General features: G+C 44.9%; 1 protein-coding gene across 1 annotated transcript in view; it reads left to right on the top strand.

Moving 5' to 3' along the window:
• The window catches only part of LOC125455510 (cytosolic carboxypeptidase 2-like), a 213,777-nt gene extending 197,690 nt beyond the window's left edge, over positions 1–16,087 (top strand). The window contains exon 24 of the mRNA XM_059649433.1: positions 15,979–16,087. Coding sequence (XP_059505416.1) covers positions 15,979–16,063 — 85 coding nt within the window. The 3' untranslated portion in view covers positions 16,064–16,087. The remainder of the gene's footprint in view (positions 1–15,978) is intronic.
• The last annotated feature ends 2,228 nt before the right edge of the window (positions 16,088–18,315 follow it).

The following is an 18,315-nucleotide window of genomic DNA, read 5'->3' as shown; positions in this document are numbered from 1 at the left end:
TGCCTTTAAATGTTCTTTCTACCGAAGAACATCACTGCTCCGAATTGAAACTCATCTGCTACCTATCTGCCCACTCCACTTATTTGTCATTATCCTTTTGGAATCACAACTGTCTTCCTCAAAATTCACCATTCTTCCAACTTTAGTGTCATCTGCTAACTTTGAAATTGTCAACGACACAACAAGATCCAGATCATTAATATAAAGCAGGGAAAGCAAGGGGCCCAATAACAATCCTTGGGAACTCCAGTACATACCTTCCTCCAGCCTGATAAAAATCCATTCAGCGTTACTCTCTGTTTCTTATCCCTTGGGCAATTTTGCATCCACATTGATCTGTCCCTTTTGCACCATGACCTGTAGCTTTTCTCACAGTCTGAGTGTGGTACAGTACCAAATGCCATCTGGAAACCCATGTTCACCACATCAGCAGTGTTACTGTCATCGAGCCTTCCCGTTACCTCTTCAAAAACTCCAGGAAGCTACCATCCCCTTTAGAAATCCATACTGATGTTTCCTAATCAACACACTTTTTCCAGTGTAATTACCGGTTCTGCCTTGAATAATTGTTTCTAGAATCTTCCCAACCACAAAAGCTAAAGAGAATAGTCCGTAATTTCTGGGATTATCCTTTCTTGAACAAGGCTATAATGTTTGCAGTTCTCCTGACCTCTGGCACTTCCTCTGAGCTCAAGGAACACTGAAAGATTATGGTCAGTGTCCTACAATTCACTTTCAACCACATTGAAGTCACATGTAGACCAGACCAGGTAAGGATGGCAGTTTCCTTCCCTAAAAGACATTGGTGAAACAGATGGGTTATTCTTAACAATCAACAATGAATTCATGGTCATCATTAGATTTGCCAAGCAGCATCAGAGGAACAGGAAGGCTGACGTTTTGGGCCTGGACACTTCTTCAGAAATTTCTAAAGAAGGGTCTAGGCCCGAAACGTCAGCTTTCCTGTTCCTCTGATGCTGCTTGGCCTGCTGTGTTCATCCAGCTCTACACCTTGTTATCTCAGATTCTCCAGCGTCGGCAGTTCCTACTATCTTTGGAGGGAATGTGTGCTGGTTTAACCTGAGGGGCACCATGCCTCAGGCAGGGAGAGATGTTGAGAAGAAGAGCCCTTCATGGTAACTTTAGTCAGTTTGGGAATTTAATGTGTGCTGTCACATGCTTTGCATCAGACAACGGCTGGCCAGCCACCTGAGCTAACCGATCCCCAACTGTAATGTGCCTTGGAATGTTCCTTTACATTAAACATGCCGTATAGATACAAGTTGTTGTTGTATTGCATGGTCAATGTTTAACCCACGGGCAACATCTATAAAATAGATTGTCTCGTTATCCTTACAATTCTGTTTGTGGAATCTTATTGTGTGTAATTACGTGACTGCCTTTCAAAAGGGATTTTATTTTCGGGAGGAGAGAGAGAGAGAGAGAGAGAGAGAGTACCAGGAGGCTGCCGGGAAGGTCAGCTTTCCCACTTTAAAAAGCTGACCTCGGGTGGGAATGGCCTTCATTTATTTGGACAGCTGCTGAGGTGTGTGAAATGCGGGAGACACGGTCGAGGGCATTCTCGGCCACTGCAGAGGGGAAGTTGCGCCCATCACCCTCACGTACCACCCCCCCAACCTCCGGATCCGACGCATCATCCTCCAACACTCCCGCCGTCTGCAATCTGACCCCCGCACCAAAGACATTTTTCCATCCCCTCCCCTGTCTGCTTTCCGGAGAAACCACTCTCTCCGTGACTCCCTTGTTCGCTCCACACTGCCCTCCAACCCCACCACACCCGGCACCTTCCCCTGCAACCACAGGAAATGCTACACTTGCCCCCACACCTCCTCCCTCACCCCCATCCCAGGCCCCAAGATGACATTCCACATTAAGCAGAGGTTCACCTGCACATCTGCCAATGTGGTATACTGCATCCACTGTACCCGGTGTGGCTTCCTCTACATTGGGGAAACCAAGCGGAGGCTTGGTGACCGCTTTGCAGAATACCTACGCTCGGTCCACAGTAAACAACTGCACCTCCCAGTCGCGAACCATTTCAACTCCTCCTCCATTCCTCAGATGGCATGACCACCCTGAAGAAGGGCCTAGGCCTGAAACATCAGCCTTCCTGCTCCTCTCATGCTGCTTGGCCTGCTGTGTTCATCCACAAAATCCCATGTTTTGTTTGTATTTTGTCCTCAGTGCATCATTCTTAGCAGCTACGGGAATAAATCAAAAATCTCCAGGTCTGGAGAGGGTTAAAATCTAATCCAGCGCGCTGTATTTGTTGCTGTCTATGTCCAGTGAAAAATGGATACAAAATATAAATAAAAGGATGCTCATACCTGACCAAATGGTGACTGGTATGTTTTGATGATCGCTCACTGGTCCCAAAATGTTAACTCTGCTTTCTCTTCAGAGATGCTGCTGGATCTGCTGAGTTTCTCCAGCAGCTTCTGTTCCTGTTTCGGATCTCCAGCATCTGCAGTTGTTTGGTCTATTTACTGAAGTATCAGTGAGACGATAACAAATGGACGCAGCTAGACATTTCCCAGTTTGCCATTTGTTGTTCCCTGCTGAAGCCTCTCTTCAAGTTTGTAGCTGTTCTCTGTTCTGGAAACTGTCTCCACAGAACCACTGAGGAAAACAAACTCTCTACTTTCCTTACAGCACTGTGGTTAAACATAATCAAATTTTATTTAGGATGAAGGAATATTGATTTAGCTATGAATGATTTCTCCTCTCTGTGGTTAGCTGTTGTTATATGTAGAACAGTGTGATGTAAAGTGAGGAATTATTCCCAGTTGGACTGGACTTTGGTAATTGGCAAGGGGTCCCTCACATAATTCAAAGAATAACCTTAAATGTCACGTTATTACAATTCTTAGATCACATTCTTAGATCATCTTCACACACAGTGGAATACTGTGAAGGTCTCTGACCCTCATGCTGAAAACAATTATCGCAGCAACACTAGGGACGGGCAATTAATGCCAGCCCATATCACAATACCCATATCCCATGAAGACATGATTTAAATAAAAAGAAACTAAAGTCCTGAGAGGATTTGGCAGGGTGGACACTTCAAGGATGTCACCTTTTGGAAAGTAAGACACATTTTAAAAATCAGAGGTCTTCTACTTAAGGCAGAGACGTGGAGAGCTCAATTTCTCTGGTGAGATTGTGAGTTTTTGGATCTTTCTCCCCCAGTGAATGTTGGAGGTAGTTTCAATGGGTGGTATCTCTCCAGGCCCTGTGCAAAGAGATGATGACGAGACAGTTGGAAAAATATGGAATATTTGGCAGAAATTAAATTCTCAATGTCAAGAAAGAAGCCCTATTTTCCAGCAAGGTTTTCAAAAGTAAGATGAGTATCTCATTGGAATGGCAGGATAACTATTTGCATCAAAGTGCGTGTATTTGCATGTCTACTACCTAATCTTACCTCATTGATACATATTTTCCTATTCTCCCATACACACAGGAGAGAAACTAGATTACTGACAATCCCTGGCATGAAACTCAGAGCAGGTACTGAGCAATTCCAGTTCTTAGCTTCCTCTTCTCAGCCTCCATCTTGCATAGTGACATCTTAAGGCATTCCCCTTGGGCAGTGGGTGACCTACAACCCTCGCCATGACAATTAGGTTTTATAGAATAGAATCCCTACAGAGTGGGAACAGGCCATTTGGCCCAACAAGTCCACACTGCCCCTCCGTAGAACACCCCACCCAAATTCTTTCCCTTACCCATGCATTTCCCCATGTCTAACCTACCTAACTTAGACATCCCTGCACACTACGGGCAATTCAGCATGGCCAATCCACCGAACCTGCACACCTTTGGACTGTGGGAGGAACACGGAGCACCCGGAGGAAACCCACGCAGACACGGGGAGAATGTGCAAACTCCACATAAACAGTCACCTGAGGGTGGAATTGAACCCAGGCCCCTGGCGCTGTGAGGCAGCAGTGCTAACCGCTGAGCCACCGTGCCACCCCTTGTCATGTGTACTGAAGTAAAGGAGTACCGTGAAAAGTGTCTAATGTTCCCACACACAATGCATTCTTAGGTGTTGAGGTCCAAAAAACTCAGGTACAAAATGGTAAAAACAAGTTAAAAAGCTACGCATTGCAGATTTCCATATACTGACTAGAAAGAAATAAAGAAGAAATAAGGTAATAGATAACATTAAAGTCGTTCTTGAGATAAAATAGAGAAGTAAAGGAATAAAGTTAAAAGTTCAACAGCCTTTGACGAGTGCTTGCTGGGCTCCCAATCTCCTCCACTTAGCTCACTCTCCAGGAGATCCCAGCTTCCTTGGTACTGTCGCATTGGGCATATACAACCATTCAGATTAAATAAGGCTGTGTCTCCGGGCTCTTCAGCCACTTTCCTAACGCTCACCCACTTGGCACTTTCTTGAACGGTTCACGGCATCGCTGCCTTGTCTCTTTTGTGCTTTGTCTCCTTGGACAGAGCCTCAGGCCTTTGACCTTGCCTTGCCATTTAATGCGCTTACAAAGCTGGGCAGCTGTTTGGCAGTGATCAACCAAGGGTGGGTGGGTGAACATGTTGCCGTGTGACACACGGTTACTTCAATGTTACCCTCCACCGTGTGCCAGCAGCTTCCACAGCAAACATCACACTGCATGGGCTTCAGCTGAACCACCTGCTCCCAACACCAAAGAGGAGTAATCCTCTCCATGGAGACAGCCTTCAGGGAGTCTCAACACAGTCAGGAAATGAAGGCAGTTCCCCCCAGCAGGCCAGGGACCCGCATACGCTCAGTTGGCAGTGATCAGGGTGAGGATATGGGTTGCTGTAGAAAGCAGTGTCACCACCAGCCTGCCCTTGATTAAACGGGGTGAGGAGGAGTTTTGGAGACAAAAACAAAGTCGCTGAAAAAGCTCAGCAGGTCTGGCAGCATCTGTGGAGGAGAAAACAGAGTTAACGTTTCAGGTCTGGTGACCCTTCCTCAGATCACTCTGCAGAATGATGTTTGGCACGACTAAGCTGTGGGGCGGGGGTGCATTCCATCACACTCTTGACTTGTGCCTTGCAGATGATAGGCAAGCTTTGGGGAGTCAGGGGATGAGTTGCTCACTGCAGGATCCCTAGCCCCTGATCTTCTCTAGTAGCCACTGTGTTAATGTGGTAAGCCCAGTTGAGTTTCTGGACAATGATAGTGGGGGATTGATTCAGTGATAGCAACATCACTGAATGTCAAGGGGTGGTGATTGGATTGTCTCTTACTCGCGATGGTCATAGCCTGGTATTTGTGAGATATGAATGTTGCTTATAGTTTATTGAAGGGCATGGTTACTGTGGAAGGGAGGGTTACCACTGCCTCGGCCTCGATGAGACGGGCGGGAATGGTGTCAGAGCTATGGTTGGCATGACTAAGCTCTTGGGCTGGGGCCCAAGCAGAAATGTTTGGAGATGAAGTCAAAATGAGAAGAGTTGTGTGGGAATGTGTGAAAATCCAGTTCTAATGGGTTTGACAGGAAGGGCATGGAAGCAAGTAATATGGAGGGTGAAGAGATGCTCTTGATTACCACATTGGGCCTGCAACATGCTGTATCGAGCATGACCTAAATTGTAATTGTGCAATGGAAATGTGGCCGTACCAAGAGGAGATGATATGCACAGTGTCTGTCTATGCATGTGTGAGTGTGCCACACCATCTCTATGTGTGAGTAATCTGAGCACTTTCTAGGGCCATATATACTAATTAGGCACTTTCAAAGTCCAGGCTGAAATCATCTACAATTATACTACCCTGTATGTGAATCGAATACAGTGTACAGCTATCTGGGTTACAAATCATTCTTGAACATGTCATTAGCTATTACAGATTGATCTGTCATATGTGTGAAACATTAATAATCACATACAACCTTCAAGTGCTGATGCAGGTCATTACTCACAATCCAAGATCTCATTCATGACCATAAAAGTGCTCTGACGAAAGAACAGCGAACAGAAATGTTCACTCTCTCAATCACTCTGCAGATACTTGTTGGACTGCTGAAGGTATCTGTTTTTATTCCAGAATCCCAGCATCTATTGTATTTTGATTGTACCTTACAATTTGAACTATAAATCTGCTCCACCCAGCTACATCCCAATGATGAATAAATTACACTCATTAATCACCCTCCATACACTCATACTGCTTTCAGGACAGAATATTCAACCCTGCCTCTCTTCTAAGTAATCAATCCTGCCCCATTTGGCAATCCCAACCTTAATCCATGACTGGGATTTAATCCTGTCCCTAACGATTTATTCCTGTTCCATACAAAGTAGTCAATCTATCTTTGTGGTGCACTCAATTCTGCTTCTTATAGTCTTTAATCCTTCTCTATATTAAACATCAGTGCTGCTCTATACTTAGTCCAGGCTTGATGCATACACCTTTTTGATTCTGTCCACGTGAGTGCCCTTGGAAAACTGAAAGAACTGCAGATGCTGTAAATCAGGCACAAAAACAAAGTTGCCATAAAAGTTCAGCAGGGTGGCAGCATCTGTGGAGGAGAAAACAGAATTAATGTTTTGGGTACAGTGACCCAGTGCTTGTTATCCACCCCTTACTGCCTTTTTAGGCTCAAAGTCAACCATAGCACTGCAGGAGATAGCAAGAACTACAGATGCTGGAAGTCACAGTCTACACAGTGTAGAGCTGGAGGAACACAGCAGAGGGGCAGGAAAGTCGACGTTTCAGCTTGGGACCCAGAATCCCTGACCCGAAATGTTGACTTTCCTGTTTCCCTGATGCTGCCTGACTTGCTGTGTTCCTCCAGCTCAACACTATGTTGATGCAGATGTAGGTCCTGAAACATTTTCTCCTTAATGCCACAGCTTTTTCCACCTTATCCTTCTCATTCCAACAAAGTTAATCCCCTTTCTAATTTAGACATTGTACTTCAAATTGTTCCGTTATTTTCTCCATCACTAAGCTAAATCTTGTGATGATCATTCATGTCCAAATGTTGTCGCTCATTCATTTGATTCAGTTAGGAGGAGTATTCAGTCCTAATCCAATGCTGAATCATCAAGCCTGCTCCATTTTTTTTTAATATTCATTCACAGAATGAGGGTGTTACTGGCTGGGACAGCATTTATTGCTCATCCCAGGGCTCTAAGAGTCAACCACATTGCTGTGGGCCTAGGGTCACACAGGGGCCAGACCAGGTAAGGAGGGCAAATTCCTTCACTAAACGACATTAGTGAACTAGATGGGTTTTCTGACAATTGACAATGGAATCATGGTCACCATTAGACTCTTAGTTCCAGATGTTTATTGATTTACCACGATCGTCGAAGCTCTCCATTTCTGTTGCGAGCAGCACGAAGAGTGGGAGCTCGGACCAGCGGCCTGTTGGGAAGCGGGTGAGTCAGTGATTTTAAATCTTTAAAAGCTTACCTCGAGCATCGAAGCCCTCCATTTTTGTTGTGAGCAGCAGCACCTCGGAGAGCAGATGTTTCTGTGAAAGTAAGGGCTTTTCTTTTCCCCTCAGCTATATAAGTGATTGTTTTCTAAATCAAAGACCCTATCCTTGTAGGGCCTCTCACCCATCCACCTCCTCTAACCTTATACACCAGGGACAAATCAGTTAAGCTTCTTTTTTCTTTCTATACTTTCTGATAAGGGGGCTAGCAGGGATGGCAGTGCAGGTAGAGAAATGTTCCTCCTGCATGATGTTTAAGGTGAGGGATGCCATTAGTGTCCAAAGTACATCTGCAGGAAGTGCACCCAACTCTTGCTCCTCCAAGACTGTGTTAGGGAACTGGAGCGGGAGCTGGATGAACTTCGGATCATTCGGGAGGCAGAGTCTGTGATAGACAAGAGTTACAGGGAAGTAGTTACTCCTAAGCATGAAGAAAGCTGGGTAACTGTTCGAAGGGGGAAAAAGCAGTCAGTGCAGGGATCCCCTGTAGTCATTCCCCTGAAAAACAAGTATACTGTTTTGGCCTCTCTGATGAAGTGTCTAGGCCCGAAACGTCAGCTTTTGTGCTCCTGAGATGCTGCTTGGCCTGCTGTGTTCATCCAGCCTCACATTTTATTATACTGTTTTGGATACTGTTTTGGGGGGACGACTTGCCAGGGGCATGCACTGGGGTGCAGGTCCCTGGCACAGAGTCTGTCCCTCTTGCACAGAAGGAAGAGGGGATAGGAAGAGAGTGGTAGTCATTGGGGACTCAATAGTTAGAGGGACTGATAGAAGGTTTGTTGGTAACGAAAGAGACACACGGTAGGTGTGTTGCCTCCCAGGTGCTCGGGTCCGTGATGTCTCGGATCGTGTCTTTGGGGTCCTGCAGGGAGAGGGTGACCAGCCCCAAGTCGTGGTCCACACAGGCACCAACGACATAGGTAGAAAGAGGGATAGGGATGTCAGGCAGGATTTCAGGGAGCTCGGGTGGAAGCTGAGAACTAGAACAAACAGACTGGTTATCTCTGCTTTGTTACACGTGCCACTTGATAGCGATGCAAAGAACAGGGAGAGATTTCAGCTGAACACGTGGCTGCGAGGATGGTGCAGGAGGGAGGGCTTCAGGTACATGGACAATTGGGGCTCATTCTGGGGAAGGTGGGACCTCTACAAACAGGACGATCTCCACTTGAAACAGAGGGCCACTAATATCCTGGGTGGGAAATTCGCTAGTGCTATTTGGGTGGATTTAAACTACCTCAGAAGGGGGATGGGAAACTGAGGTGTAGTTCCTGTACACAGGAGGATGAGAGTAAGGAGGACATGGACAGGACCTCACTGTCACAGGAGCGTGCTGGCAGACAGCAAGCTGGATTGAAGTGTGTCTACTTCAACGCCAGGAGTATCCGGAATACGGTAAGTGAGCTTGCAGCATGGATAGGTACCTGGGACTTCAATGTTGTGACCATTTCAGAGACATGGATAGTGCAGGGTCAGGAATGGATGTTGCAGGTTCCAGGGTTCAGATCTTTCATAAAGATCAGGGAAGGTTGTAAAAGAGGGGGAGGTGTGGCTTTGTTAGTCAAGGACAGTATAACGGTGGCTGAAAGAACTTTTGACGAGGACTCGTCTACTGAGGTGGTTATGGACTGAGGTCAGAAACAGGAGACGAGAGGCCACACTGCTGTGAGTTTATTTTTATAGACCTCCGCAAAGTTCCAGGGATGTGGAGGAGTGGATTGGCAAAGTGATTCTGAGCAGGAGTGAAAGGAACAGGGTGGTCGTTATGGGAGACTTTAACTTCCCCAACATTGACAGAAATTGCTATAACTCTAGTACGTTGGATGGATCAGTTTTTGTCCAATGTGTGCAGGAGGGTTTCCTGACGCAGTATGTCGAAGGGCCGACAAGAGGGGAGGCCACACTGGATCTGGTACTTGGTAATGAACCAGGCTAGGTGTTTGATTTAGTGGTAGGTGAGCACTTTGGAGAGAGTGACCATAATTCGGTTACGTTTCGTTTAACGATGCAAAGGGATAGGAACACACCATAGGGCAAGAGCTATAGATGTGGGAAGGCCAATTATAATGCGATTAGGCAAGATTTAGGAGGTATAGAATGGGTTAGCAAAACGTAGGGGATGGGGACAATCGAAATGTGGAGCTAGTTTAAGGAACAGATATTGCATGTCCTTGATAGGTATGTCCCTGTCAGGCAGGGTGGAAGTGATAAGGTAAGGGAACCGTGGTTTACTAAAGAAATTGTATCTCTTGTTAAGCGGAAGAGGGAGGCTTATGTGATGTTAAGGAGAGATGGTTCAGATGAAGCGATGGAGAGTTACAGATTAGCTAGGAAAGATTTAAAGAGAGAGTTAAGAAGAGCAAGGAGGGGACATGATAATAAAGGAGAGCCCTAAAGCTTTCTATAGGTATATGAGGAACAAGAAGATGACTAGGGTAGGAATAGGGCCAGTCAGAGACAGAAGTGAGAAGTTGTGTGTGGACCCTATGAAGTTCGGAGAGGTGTTAAACGAATATTTCTCATCTGTTTTCACTCAGGAAAAGGAGAATATTTTAGAGGAGAAGACTGAGTTACGGGGCTATTAGAATCGAAAGGATTGAGGTTAGTAAGGAGGAGGTGTTATCAATTCTAGAAGGTGTGAAGGTAGATAAATCCCCTGGGCCGGATGGGATTTTTCCAAGGATTCTCTGAGAAGCTAGTGAGGAGGTGGCGGAGCCTTTGGCCTTGATCTTTGAGTCCTCATTGTCTACAGGTTTAGTACCAGAGGACTGGAGGATTGCAAATGTTGTGCCCTTGTACAAGAAGGGCAGTAGGGATGACCCAGGTAATTATAGACCAGTGAGCTTTATGTCTGTTGTAGGAAAAGTTTTGGAAAGGATTATAAGAGATTGGATTTATAATCATCTAGCAAGCAACAATTTGATTGGAGAGAGTCAACATGGATTCGTCAAGGCAGGTCGTGTCTCACAAACCTCATTGAGTTTTTTGAGAAGGTGACTAAGCATGTGGATGAGGGAAGGGCATTTGACATGGTGTACATGGGCTTCAGTAAAGATTTTGATAAGGTTCCATATGGTCGGACATTGGAGAAAATGCGGAGGCATTGGATTGAGGGAGATCTAGCAGTTTGGATTAGAAACTGGCTTTCTGTAAGAAGGCAACGAGTGGTGGTTGATGGAAAATATTCAGCCTGGAGTCCGGTTACTAGTGGTGTGCCTCAAGGATCTGTTTTGGGACCACTGCTGTTTGTCATTTTTATAAATGACTTGGACGTAGGCATAGGTGGATGGGTTAGTAAGTTTGCAGATGACACTAAGGTCGGTGGAGTGGTGGACAGTGTGGAAGAATGTTGCAGGTTGCAGGAAGATTTGGATAAACTACAGAATTGGGCTGAAAGGTGGCAAATGAAGTTCAATGCGGATAAATGTGAGGTGATTCACTTTGGGAAGAATATTAGGAAGGCAGAATACTGGGTCAATGGAAAGATTCTTGGTAGCGTGGATGTGCAGAGGGATCATGGTGTCCATGTACAGAGATCTCTGAAAGTTGCCACCCAGGTTGATAGTGCTGTTAAGAAGGCTTACGCTGTGTTAGGTTTTAATGGTAGAGGGATTGCATTCCGGAGCCGTGATATCATGCTGCAACTGTACAAAACGCTAGTGCGGCCTCATTTGGAATATTGCGTGCAGTTCTGGTTGTCCCATTACAGGAAGGATGTGGAAGCATTGGAAAAGGTACAGGGGAGATTTACCAGGATGTTGCCTGGTCTAGAACACAGGCTCTATGAAGCAAGGCTGAGGGACTTGGGTCTGTTCTCATTGGAGAGAAGGAGGCTAAGAGGGGATTTAATAGAGACATACAAGATGATCAGAGGATTAGATAGGGTGGACAGTGAGAGTCTTTTTCCGAGGATGATGACTTCAGCTTGTACAAGGAGGCATAGCTACAAATTGAGGGGTGATTGATTTAAGACAGATGTCAGAGGCAGGTTCTTTACTCAGAGAGTGGTAAGGGTGTGGAACGCCCTGCCTGCCAATGTAATTAACTCAGCCACGTTAGGGGCATTTAAACAGTCCTTGGATAAGCATGTGGATGATGAAGGGATAGTGTAGGGGGAGGGGCTTAGATTAGTTCACAGGTCGGCGTATCATGAAGGGCCAAAGGGCCTGTTCTGCATTATATTGTTCTATGTTCTAATTCAAATTCCACCATCTGCCAAGGCAGGATTCAAACCCAGGTCCCTAGAACATTTCCTGGGCCACTGGATTAACAATCCAGCAACAATACCATTAGGCCATCACCACCCTTTGAGACTGATATAGACTGATTGTTCAGCTTCAGCCTTTATAAACACTTCAATCCTGCTTGTTATAGAGTAATTAATTTGTACATCAAAGAAACTGAACATAGAATTTGTTTCATATAAAGCACAAATGAGTTAGTCTCCAAGCAACTGGAAATTTCTGGTCATTTTGCAGTACAATATAAATAGTACTGTTTGCTCTTGAGCCTTTGTAATACTCCAGACCAATAAATCCAAATCTGCCACTCTTTTACCATACGAAAGTGAGTTGCAGGCGGAGAGCGTGTGATGTATTTAGTATGAATATTTTCAGTCCAATACTGTGCAACTTTGGTACTGTCTTTAGCATTGACCATTCTTAGAATATAGCACTGCCTGTGCCAAAGGAAACTCCTACAACATGAATGCTCCGGCCAATGAAGAGTCTGCTCAGTCCTAGTGCAAATCGCTTCTGACTTGTGATTCATCGAGCAGTAGAACTGTACAGCACAGAAACAGACCCTCTGGTCCAACTTATCCAGGCTGACCGGATATCCTAAATTAATCTACCCCAAAAGTCATTTGGGTTGTATCCCTCTAAACCCTTCCTCTCCATGTACCCATCCAGACGCCTTTTAAATGTTGTAACTGTACCAGCCTCCACTACTTCCTCTGGCAGCTCATTCCATACACACACTACTTTCTGCATATAAAGTTGCCCCTCAGGTCCCCAGTAAATCTTTCCCCTCACACCTCAAACATATGCTCTCTGGTTTTGGACTTCCCTACCCTGGGGAAAAGATCTTGCCTATTTACCCTACCCATGCCCCTCATGATTTCATAAACTTCTATAACACACCCCTCATCCTCTGATGCTCCAGGGAAAATATCCCCAGTATATTCAGCCTCTCCCTGCAGCCCAAACCCTCCAAACCCAGCAACATTCTTGTAAATCTTTTCTGAAACCTTTCAAGTTGAATAGCATTCTTCCGAAAGCAGGGAGACCAGAATTCCAAAAGTGGCATTACTTGTGTCCTTTACAGCCGCAACATGGCCCCCAACTCCTATACTCAATGCACTGACCAATAAAGGCAAGCGTACCAAATGCCTTCTTCCCTATCATGTCTCCCCGTGACTCCACTTTCAAGGATGAATGAACCTGCACCCAAGGTCCCTTTGTTTGGCAACAGTCCCCAGGACCTTATCGTTGAATGTATGAGTCCTGCCCTGATTTGCCTTTCCAAAATGCAGCACCTCACATTTATCTAGATTTAACTCCATCTGCCAATCCTCAGCCAATTTAGCCATCTGATCACAGTGCCACCATATTCCGAAGTAGCCTTCTTTGATCTCCACTACACAACCAATTTTAGTATCATTTACAAACTAACTAACCAACCAACCTCCCAGATTCACATGGGATCTCTGTAATGTGGAAACAGGCCCCTCAACCCAACAAGTATACACTGACCATCAGACATCCAACCCAGACCCATTTATTTCCTCTATAACCCATCTAATCTACAGAACTCTGAGCACTACTGGCAACTTACATGGCCAATCCACCTAACCTGCACATCTTTGGACTGTGGGAGGAAACCCATGCCTGAGGGCAGGATTGAACCCAGGTCCCTGGCACTGTGAGGCAGCAGTGTTAACCACTGAGCCACCGTACTGCGCCATGCATCCAAATCATTTGTGTTAATAACAAGAAGCAGCGGATCCAGCACCAATCTTTGCAGCACACCTTCGGTCACACGATTCCAGCCCAAAAAGCAACCTTCCACCACCACTCTCTGTCTCCTACCTTTGATCCAATTGTGCACTCACATGGCTAGTTCTCTCTGTATTCCATGTGATGTACCTTGTTAATCGGTCTACCATGCGGCACTTTGTTGAAGTCCATATAGACAACATTCACTTTCCCCTCTCTAATGACATTGAAACTCACAAAATCTATAGCATTGAAGGAGATTTGACCCATGTCTGTGCCAGGCAAAAAGAGAGCTATCTAGCATAACCCCATAACCATCTTTATGCCAGTGCAGATATGTTGCCAATGTTTAAGAGGAATTTAGATGGGCACATGAACAAGGTGCAAAATAGATGGATATAGACCATGTGCAAGTTAATGGGATTCATTTATAGTGGGCATTACAGACATCGTGGGTCGAAGGGCATGTTCGTGTGCTGTACTATTCTATGCTCTATGTTCAGTGTGACCTCGACCCCCATCATTTCTTAGGGTGAACATAACTTCTCAACCAACCCTTGGTTATTGATCTGACTGCTAAAGGGTCAGTTCTAGCTACCCATTTCCCCTCTGTCTGCTTTTATGCGCCTTACTTAAATCTTGCCAGCCTTGTCTGTTTCAGAGAAAACATTCAATTTTTTGCCATAACAGAAACTCGGCCCTCGATGTTGCGCTGAAGTGTGAAACCGATCTGAAGCCCATCTAACCTACACTATTCCATGTACATCCATATGTTTATCCAATGACCATTGAAATGCCCTTAAAGTTGGCGAGTCTACTACTGTTGCAGGCAGGGCATTCCACACCCTTAATACTCTCTGAGTAAAGAACCTACTTCTGACATCTGTCCTCTAACTATCACCCCTCAATTTAAAGATATGTCCCCTTGTGCTAGCCATTACCATCTGAGGAAAAAGGCTCTCACTGTCCACTCTATCTAATCCTCTACTCATCTTGTACTCTAATTGTGGCTTATCTAAGTGTTTCCTATAATTGCAGTTTAATCGCTAATTTCATATGTTCCATACTTTAACAAATAAAGGAAAGTTATGCATGTTTCTGCATCTTTAGAAGTCAATTGGAAAGGATCAGAAGGTATAATATTCATTGTTGCACTTAACTATCAGAAAACATTTTTAGTTCCATGGAACTGACTGGCACGTTAATGATGACAGGTAGTTTGAATAGATATGAAAGAAGGAAGTATTGCAAATACTCATGTGATGAGGAACACGAACATCAGCCAACTTAAAGGAAGAGAGACTTGATCACAGTGTGACGTTCGACGTAACGGCAGCTTTGAGATCTTGGAAGTAGTAAGGTAACAAATTTGGATTTATCGAAATAATGTGAGATTGAAAAGAGATACATCTGGTTCCAAGGTCCAAAGGTTAAAAAGGAGAAAGCTGACTTTATGATTTATATTGGAGTGTTGTGAAGTTGGTAAGGATTCAGTTATGCCTGAGCAACGTTCATGATGTGGTTCCTGCAATTATATTGTTGGGAGCTTGTTGCTACAGTCTTTTTTTAAAATCCACTCATGAGATGTGGGTGTCACTCATTGGGTCCAGCATTTATTGCCCATCTCTAGTTTCCCCTTGAGAAGGTGAGGGTGAGCTGCCTTCTTGAACTGCTGCAGTCCATGTGCTGTGGGTTGACCCACAAAGCGCTCAGGGAGGGAATCCCGGGTTTTGACCCAGCGACAGTGAAGAAACAGCGATACATTTCCAAGTCAGGATGGTAAGTGGCTTGGAGGGGGACTGGCAGGGGGTGGGGTTCCCATGTATCTGCTGCCCTTGTCGTTCTCCATGGAAGTGGTTGTGGGTTTGGAAGGCACTGCCTGAGGGTCTTTGGTGAGTTTCTGCAGGGCATCTTGTAGATAGTACACACTGCTGCTACTGAGCGCCGGTGGTGGAGGGAGTGGGATGTTTGTGGATGTGGTGCCAATCAAGCAGCTGCTTTGTCCTGGATGGTGTTGAGCTTCTTGAGTGTTGTTGGGGCTGCACCCATCCAGGCAAGTGGGGAGTATTCCATCCCACTCCTGACTTGTGCCTTGTAGATGGTGGACAGGCTTTGGGGGGTCAGGAGGTGAGTTACTCACCGCAGTATTCCCAGCCTCTGGTCTGTTCTTGTAGCCCCTGTGTTAATGTAGTGAGCCCAGTTGAGTTTCTTATTGATGGTAACCCCCAGGATGTTGATAGTGGGGCATTTGGTGATGGTAACACCATTGAATGTCAGGGGGCAGTGGTTGAATGTCAAGATTATGGATTGTGGGGACTTGCCACTTGGGGCTTTGCCATTATTTGTTAACTATGGAAAATTTGTTCATCAACTCCATTTAACCATGTGTTCATTCGTATTCCTATCTGGCAAAACAATGATGTATAACATTGACTTATTATTGAATTCATTGAGCTTAATATGTTGAGGGGCTAACTATTTGAGTAATATACTGCACACTTTGCTTGTTTTTATGTTTGCAGACCAGATTGCTCGACATTTGTGCAGGTGACCAAAGGCCAATCCAAACTGCTGGAGATTGGAAAGGATCGAAAACACAATGAGTAACACAGAGCTGTGTAACAATCTCACCAACTCATATGGACCCTTTCCCATCATGATATACAGTTGTACCTTTGCTATTGGCCTTCCCTTGAACATTATTGCTTTGTTTGGACTGTATCAGGTGAAGCACCAAAGTGGGTTGCTGGTCACCTTCGTGCTAAACCTCCTAATATCAGATCTTTGTAATCTCATAACCTTGCCTCTATGGATAATGTATCACCTCAAACAGATACACTGGGTGTATAGTCATGTCTCCTGCAAGATAACTCAATTTGTGTTCTATATTGACATCTACGCTGGAATATACTTTCTAACTTGGATTGCAATAGACCGCTATCTGGCCATTGTCCACCCTTTGCAATCCCGAGGAATGCGAACCAAAAAGGTTGCCGTTATCATTAGCCTGTGCGGGTGGCTCTTCTGTTGTGCCGGGGGGATCACCTTTGTGTTGTTATTTAAGTTTGCAGAAAATGAATTATGCTTTGAGGTGCTACCACCATTTCAAATGTATGCCATTCTCAGGTTGATATCCATCTGTTTTGGGTTTTTCCTTCCCTGTGTCATTCTCTGCTTCACTTATGGAAGCACCCTGCAAGCTATTCAAAAATCGACATCCCTGGAACCTGATGAAAAGAAACGCATACAACAGTTGCTGCTCACAGTGAGCTTTATATTTCTTGTATTTTTTGGCCCGTATCATATTGTCAACTCTTACAGAATCATCGTCGTGCTGTCTGGTGATAATATGTGTTACCATGAATCTTCTATTATCTTGTATCTTCATGTAACTTTGGCTATTATGAGTCTTAACAACGTATTTGTTCCCGTGTTGTACACATTTGTTTGCAGAGATATCCAAAGGAGCCTTTATACATGTTATGGATGGATTAAGCCAAGTGCAGCGGGAATCTGCTGTACGAACTGCATCAGCAAACTGAGAAGCTGCATGTTTCTTCGTAATAGTGGAAACTCTTCTTGTTCAGAGCAGAAACTTCATCAGAATCCAGCAAATTAACTTGGAACAACATGAACTCAAGAAGCTTGACACCATCCAGGACAAAGCAACCACTTGATTGGCATCACATTCACAAACATCCCACTCCCTCCACCACCGACGCTCAGTAGCAGCAGTGTGTACCATCTACAAGATGCACTGCAGAAACTCACCATGATTCACTTACAGAACTGTCCAAACCTATGGCCGCTTCCATCTAGAAGGACAAGGGCAGCAGATACATAGGAACGCCACCTCCTGCAAGTTCCGCTCCAAGTCACTCAGCATCCTGACTTGGAAATATTTCACTGTTCCTTTACTGTCACTGGGTCAAAATTTTGGAATTCCCTCCATAAGGGTATTGTCGGTCTATGTAATACATGGACTGCAGCAGTTCAAGAAGACAGCTCACCATCACCTTCTCAAGGGCAATTAGAAACGGGCAATAATACTGGACCCAGCCAGTGGCACCCACATACCTGGAGTGAATATAAAAAAGCTGATGAAAGAAAGATATAAATCACAGCAATATTACTTAGTATAGAGCCAATAAAATGGCTGTAGCTTAACTTCCTTGTAAAGACATCCCCTCAAGGGTTCACCTTCAACTCACTCTGCTGCAGCTGGGCCCTAGGCAGTAACTCAGACTGGGCTAAAAGATTTAACAGCACAGATCCCTCACCAGTAATGCCCAGTTCTCAGTACGAATAGCTAAAGAACAGAGAGAGGATTTCCCTTGTTTTATATGCTGAAAATGCTGGATAAGCAACAAATCAAAAATCTGAGCGATAGTAAGAACTGCTGATGCTGGAGTCAGATAACAAGGTGCAGGGCTGGAAGAACTCAGCAAGCCAGGCAGCATCAGAGAAGCAGAGTTTTCTGAAGAAGGATCCCGACCCAAAACATTAGCTTTCCTGCTCCTCTGATGCTGCCTGGCCTTCTGTGTTCCTCCAGCTCCACACCTTGTTATATCTAAATTAAAAATATGCCATTTTTAAAAATTCAATTCACAGGCTGGTGGTGTCACTGACTAGGCTAGTATTTATTGCCCATCTCTAATTGCCCACAGGGCTGCTGAAAGTCAATCACATTGCTGTGGGTCTGGAGTCACGAATAGGCCAGACCAGGTAATGATAGTGGTTTTCCATCTATAAAAATACACTGCTGAGCCAATCAAGACAAGGGTTTTTCAAGACAATCAATTCATAGCCATCTATTTCCAGATTGTTACTAAATTCAAACTCCCCCATGGTGGGTTTCA

This window comes from Stegostoma tigrinum, chromosome 10 (assembly GCF_030684315.1).
Source record: "Stegostoma tigrinum isolate sSteTig4 chromosome 10, sSteTig4.hap1, whole genome shotgun sequence".
In the NCBI taxonomy this organism is placed as follows: Eukaryota; Metazoa; Chordata; class Chondrichthyes; order Orectolobiformes; family Stegostomatidae; genus Stegostoma; species Stegostoma tigrinum.
The sequence above is the reverse complement of the archived record's forward strand: the minus strand, read 5'-3'. Positions and strand labels throughout refer to the sequence as shown.